General features: G+C 30.9%; 1 protein-coding gene across 1 annotated transcript in view; it reads right to left on the reverse strand.

Moving 5' to 3' along the window:
- Nucleotides 1-3,551: 3,551 nt before the first annotated feature.
- The window catches only part of LOC135206316 (interaptin-like), a 4,635-nt gene continuing 686 nt past the window's right edge, over nt 3,552-7,500 (reverse strand). The window contains exon 1 of the mRNA XM_064237742.1: nt 3,552-7,500. This exon is cut by the window's right edge and continues 686 nt beyond it. Within this exon, the coding sequence (XP_064093812.1) occupies nt 3,783-7,500 (3,718 nt within the window). The 3' untranslated portion in view covers nt 3,552-3,782.

Genomic DNA, 7,500 nt, shown 5'->3' on the forward strand with positions numbered 1-7,500 from the left:
GTTCTTCCATTTACTCCAGTATTTTTACACGTGACAGCTGTTTCGTCAACCTATACGTATTGACGTTATCAAGCGTACAGATACAAATATGAGCCTACATGCGTTTTGTGATGTCATGAGGACGGAAAGGTAGTACAATTACCAGATACCTAGTTTTAAGTATTTACAAAAGACTATAGTGAAACATAAAATAAGATAAATAAATATGTTAACAACAGAAATTATATAAAAAGTTGAAAGTAAGTTATTATATACACATTATACCTAAATATATATTAATTACATATATGTTGAATTTACTGAAAGTCAGTGTGCGCTCCTGTCCGCGTGTGGGGGTTTTGTTCCACGCGGTTGAAGGGCTGCCTCCTACACGAGGGCAAGGATCGGTCTGCCTCACGTTAGATGTTAAGGCTGGGACGTTGCATGGCGATGCTGACTGCTTCTGATATCAATAAACGCTTGTAGTTGCCTTCCTTGTGTATTATTTTGGTGTTTGTGAGAAGTTCTTGTAATGATGGTTTTTTATTGTGGGTATCCACAAAGTGCTGATGAATGGCTCCTTGGTTTCTGTGAGCCTGCATGCGACGTTTGAGTATAGTGGTTGTGTGTCCGATATAGCACTCAAACGTCGCATGAAGGCTCACAGAAACCAAGGAGCCATTCATCAGCACTTTGTGGATACCCACAATAAAAAACCATCATTACAAGAACTTCTCACAAACACCAAAATAATACACAAAGAAGGCACCTACAATCGTTTATTGATATCAGAAGCAGTCAGCATCGCCATGCAACGTCCCAGCCTTAACATCCAACGTGAGGCAGACCGATCCTTGCCCTCGTGTAGGAGGCAGTCCTTCAACCGCGTGGAACAAAACCCCCACACGCGGACAGGAGCGCACACTGACTTTCAGTAAATTAAACATATATGTAATTAATATATATTTATGTATAATGTGTATATAATAACTTACTTTCAACTTTTTATATAATTTCTGTTGTTAACATATTTATTTATTTGTCTTATTTTATGTTTCACTATAGTCTTTTGTAAATACTTAAAACTAGGTATCTGGCAATTGTACTACCTTTCCGTCCTCAAGACATCACAAAAAGCATGTAGGCTCATATTTGTATCAGTACGCTTGATAACGTCAATACGTATAGGTTGACGAAACAGCTGTCGCGTGTAAAAATACTGGAGTAAATGGAAGAACCCCATTATGTGTCCATTAGTAACCTGAACAATGAAGTAAAGAAAATAATTAGAAAATATGAAGCAATTTCAAAAAAGCTGGTTAACAGTGAAAAAGCCATTCTTTCAATTATATATATATATGTATATATTATATATAATATCATATATATATATATATATATATATTATATATATATATATATATATATATATATATATATATATACAGAAATAAGGACTAATAATTTAATGACATTTGGAAATTCAGCTCGAATGACGTCATGTTTAAAATTCAAGTATCCGCCATTACAATAATAGAATCCCTGCATGTCAGTTTGTAATCCAGTACTGAAGACGCTGCTGAGAGGTGGGGAAACAGGCCGTTTACTCGAAAAAATAAATGGAAAGAATCTAGCATGATTTTTCTTATATCTTAGAAGCTTTTCTTAAGAGAAGGAGTAATGTTATTGACGTACATAGAAACTGTATCAGTGAGAAATATGCCAGAATAGCATATATATATATATATATATATATATATATATATATATATATATATATATATATATATATATATATATATATATATATATATATATATATATATACATATATAATATATATATATATATATATATATATATATATATATATATATATATATATATCTATATATGTATATATATATATATATATATATATATATATATAGTATATATATATATATATAGATATATATATATATATACATATATATATATATATATATATATATATATATATATATATATATATATATATATATATATATATATATATATATATATACATACATATATATATATATATATATATATATATATATATATATATATATACATATATATATATATATATATATATATATATATATATATATATATATATACGTATATATTTAATATAAATTGTATCAGGGAGAAAATATGCCCAAATAGCTATGTATGTATGTATATACACACACACAGATATATACATGTGTGTGCGTGTGTGTGAGATTGTATGCATGTATGTACATATATATATATATATATATATATATATATATATATATTATATATATATATTATATATGTGTGTGTGTGTGTGTGTGTACATATATATGATATATATATATATATATATTATATATATATATATATATATATATATATATATATATATATATATATATATATATATATATATATATATATATATATATATATATATATATATATATATATATATATATATATATATATATATATATATATAAGATATATATATATATATATATATATATATATATATATATATATATATATATATATAGTATATATATATATATATATATATATATATATATATATATATATATATATATATATATATATATATATATACATATATGTCTATGTATGTATGTATATATATATATATATATATATATATATATATATATATATATATATATATATATATATATATATATATATATATATATATATATATATATATATATATATATATATATATACATATATGTCTATGTATGTATGTATATATATATATATATATATATATATATATATATATATATATATATATATGTATGTATGTATATATATATATATATATATATATATATATATATATATATATATATATATATATATATACATATATATATATATATATATATATATATATATATATATATATATATATATATATATATATATGTATGTATATATGCTATTCTTGCATATTTCTCACTGATACAATTTCTATCTACGTTAATAGCATTACTTCTTCTCTTCAGAAAAGCTTCTAAGGAATAAGAAAAATTATGCTAGATCCATTTATTCTTTCTAGTAAACGGCCTGTTTCCCCACCTCTCAGCAGCGTCTTCAGTACTGGATTACAAATTGACATGCAGGGATTCTATTACTGTAATAGCGGATACTTGAATTTTAAACAGGACGTCATTACGAGCTGAATTTCCAAATATCATGAAATTATTAGTTCTTATTTCTTTTTTTAATGCCCTTGCTTTAGTAGTTATTATTTTTTGTGGAATGCCATTATTTTGAAGGTTTAACCTTTGGTTCAGAATGGAATTGACTGATGCTTTCTTGTTTTAACCTTGTTGTTTTTATATTCTGTGGAATGACAAAAACTCTTTTTTTTATAGCTAAATGGAACAATATCTAGAGTTAATCACAAAGAAATTATTTGGAAGGTGGGCTTTGCAGGTAGCAGAAGTGTAGTTCCCCTAGTATTCTGTGTTCCTAGTATTCTTCTTCTTTTTGTGGTTAGACAAAATCATAGGCCAAAGTAAAGATTTATTTATATTTCATTTATTCATATTACATTACACTTTTCAGAATAACCTAGAGAGTGAGCTTTGCAGGGAGCAGAAATATTGTTTCTCCTCGTACGTTGTGCTGTGTTTCGTAAGTGTTTTGTTATAAAGACAGAGTCCAGTATCCAGTTCTACTCGTATTACCTTACTACCTTCCTCCATGCGAATAATATAGTCTCGATGAGTTTAATCACCTTTTTAATTTCGCATGTAGTTAATTTCGTCTTTAAGCTCAGCGATCTTGCCTTTTAGCTTACGTATCTTATTATCTTTCTCTTCTAATTGTCCTCTCAACCTATCATTTTCTCTTATTTTATCCATTTTCATTTCATTAAGTACATGAATATCCATCTGCAGTTCGATAATCTTTTTTCTCAGCTTATTCATATCCTCGTCGACATCACCATCTACAAAATCCTCCAATTTCAAGAAACTTTCTTTCAACTTTTCGTTGATTTGTTTTAGTTGCTCCATCTCATTATTGATCACTCTAATCTCTCTTTCTAGATGGGCAACTTCTTCACTCAAAACCTCTATTTCGATGTCCTTCCTCTTTGTCTCCTCTTCTAATTCTGCATAATTCTCCATTTGCATTTCAAGTTCTGCAATCCTGCCATGAAAACCAATCGTTTCTTCTTCCTTTTCTCGCCTGAAAATCTCCCATTGTTGCAGCTCCTTCTCCATGTCGATTTTCTCATTCGCGAAAGTTTCTATTTGCCTTTCCAAACCATCGAGTTTCCATTGCATAACTTGACATTGTTTTTCAGCCTCTTCTGCGTCATCTATTTTCTTCATGTTCACTTGTTTAAGGTCCTGTATTTCGATATTCAGCTCGTTTATTTGCTCATCCTTTTCTATTATGCGCTTCTCCATCACGTGGACACTAATATTTAGCTCATGTACTTGATCTGCTAGAAGATTCACATTTCTCTCCAACCCCGTAATTTTCCAGTTCTTGTCTGCAATCTCATTTTCAAGAAAAGCAATTATGCTCTTTTTTTCATTCTTTTCCAATTTCAGTATTTCTATCTCTTCTTTTAGATCAGTGATCAAGAGTTCCATGTCATCTCTTTGTATTCTAGTTTCCTGCAGGTTAACAATAATGCTCTCTTTTTCATCAATGAGAATTTCTATTTCCCTTTGGAAATTAGTGATCTTCCACTCCATCTCTACTCTCACATTTTCCAACCTCTCTACTTCATTTGCTCTTTCTAAACACTCTCCTTCAATTCTCTCTATTTGCACTGTTAACTCGCTAATTTCTTCCTCCTTTTCGATTTTAAGTTTTTCCATCACCTGAAGATCTATTTCTAATTCATGGACTTTCTCTGCTAGAATATTCAAATTTCTATCTAGTCCAGTGATTTTCCAATTCTTCTCTGAAACCTCTTTCTGAAGATATTCATTTAGGTTCACATTTTCCTCATTTTTAAATTTAAGTATTTCTATTTCATCTCTTAGATCGCTGATCTGTAATTCCAACTCACTTCTGTCTCTCCTCATGTCTTCCAAAGCCTCCTGATTCCTCTCTTTCTCACTTATGATCATTTCAATTTCTCTTCTCAAACCCGTAATCTCCCATTCCTTTTCGGTAACCTCTTTCTTAAACGTTTCCAGTTCGATGTTTATTTCCGCATATTCTACCTTGAGTCTTTGGATCTCTCCATATAAACCATTTATTTCCAGTTCATTCCCTTCCCTAAGCCTTTCCATCTCCTGCAGGGTCAAGTCCATGGTCTCCTTTTCGTCTAGAAGTATTGCGATTTGTCTTTCCCGATCTTCTACCTGCCATCCCAGTTCTGAAACGTCCCGTTTCAACCTTCCCATTTCTACTGCCTTTTCCTGATTTTCTCCTTTCAGTCTCTTGACCTCTTCATTCGCATCAAAGATTTGGCCCTCCCTCTCTTCCTTGAAGATCTCCATCTCTTGTAAATAATCATGAATCCTCTCCTTTTCGCTAGTCATAATTTCGATTTGTTTTTCCAGCCCAGAAATTTTCCTTTTCAGCTTTGATTTCTCTTTTTCAAGCTTTTCAATATCATACTTCTTTTCCATATTCTCTTCTCTGAGTCTCATTATGTCTTCATTTAAACCACTTATTTGCATTTCCATACCATTTCGAAGTTTTATCATCTCTTGTAATTTTCCAGCAATATTTTCCTTTTCTATATTAGATTTTTCTATCTCTCTTTCCAGACCAACGATCTGCCATTCCAGTTCGTAATTCTCTTTTCCAAGCCTGTCAATATCATGATTCTTTTCCTTAATCTTTTTTCTGAGCCTTTCTACTTCTTCATTTGCATCATCTATTTGGAATTCGTTCTCATGTCGGAGACTTTCCATCTGTTGTAATTTTTCAACAAGCTTATCCTTTTCTTTGTTAATCATTTCTATCTCTCTTTCAAAACCAGCTATCTTCCATTCCATCTCGGAATTCTGTACGATCATTATTTCTATCTCTCGTTTCAACCCAGAGTTTATCCATTTCATCTCTGACATTTTGTTCTCCAATCTTTCAATATCGCGGTTTTTTTCTAGACTTTCTTCTTTGATTCTTTTTATTTCTTCATTTGCTTCCCTTATCTGAAATTTCTTTTCATTCAAATCTTCTTTCATCCACTGCATTTCTTCTTCGAGGTTTTCCATTTCGTTTTCCAAAACAGTAATCTCCAGTTCCTTCTCTGATATTTGGCTCTCAAGATTCTGAATAATGTTATCTCTTTCCATGTTATCTCTTTTGCATTTTTCTACAGTGTCACTCAGGTCCTTTACTTGGCCTTCTAATTTATTTTTGGCATTCGTTATTTCCTTTAAAACTTCCTTTAATCTCGCATTTTCATTGGCCCTCAGTTCTATCTTAGATTCTAAATCCCTAATATATCTCTCCAGCTTCTCATTTTCATTTCTTTCGACATTCGTTAGTTTTTCTACGTATTCTCCTTTAAGCCTCGTTATCTGGTTCTGTTTTTCTTTCATTTTCCGTTCCATTCTATTCAGATGTTCCTCCATTTCCTGATTTTCAGCTTTGAGAGAATTAATTCTCTTTTCCATATCAGTGATTTCCCTTTCCTTTTCGAAATTGTCTTTTTGTAGTTCTTGAGCTCCATTCTCCTTTTTCAATTTTTCCCACTCAAGTCGTTCTATCTTCTCCATTAATTCCTCTATTCGCCCATTCATTTCCTGTCTCCCTTTCTCATTCACTGAATTTTCGATTTGCCTTTGCAGATCCTCAATCAACCGTTCCTTTTTGGCTTTGTCCTTCTTCAGCCTTTCGATATCCTTTCTCAGCCTCTCCAGCTCCTCGTTATTATCATTGACTTGGCTCTCCTGAAAATGTTCCATTTCTCTTATAGCCCTAACAAGGCCCTGTATTTTTCTCTCTAAATAATTGATCTTCTTTTCCTTGTTTGTTCCCTCTTGTACTAATATTGCGATATCATCCTCTTTTTCTTTATTTTCTCTTTTAATTCTCTCTATTTTTGATTTTAATTTATGTATCTGGCCATCTTGCTCAGCTTTCCGTCTCTCCAGCTCTCTCAAAGCCCTATCTTTCATGATCCTTTCCCGTTCTGCCTGCTGCCATACGGTCCGCCATTCCACCTCTGATTTTTCTTCCTTCAGTCTCTGCAAGAGGTTGTCCTTCGCTTTATTGTCTTCTTTCAATCGCGATATCTCGTGCAGTAGATTGCTAATTTCGTCTTCCCTACTACAGTGGTCCCGGTGTTGCGTTATGTTTTGCAATTTTTCTTTTAACATCTCGTTCTCTGCTTCCAGCTCGTTTACCCTTTCGTACATAACTACGTCTTTCCCTTTCCTCTTAAGATTTTCATTTTCATGCTGTGTGGCCGCGAGCTTCTCACAGACTTTCTTAAGTTTTTTGTTAAGCGTTTTTATTTCCTTTTCCAGATTGAGCCGT

This window comes from Macrobrachium nipponense, chromosome 11 (genome assembly GCF_015104395.2).
Source record: "Macrobrachium nipponense isolate FS-2020 chromosome 11, ASM1510439v2, whole genome shotgun sequence".
In the NCBI taxonomy this organism is placed as follows: Eukaryota; Metazoa; Arthropoda; class Malacostraca; order Decapoda; family Palaemonidae; genus Macrobrachium; species Macrobrachium nipponense.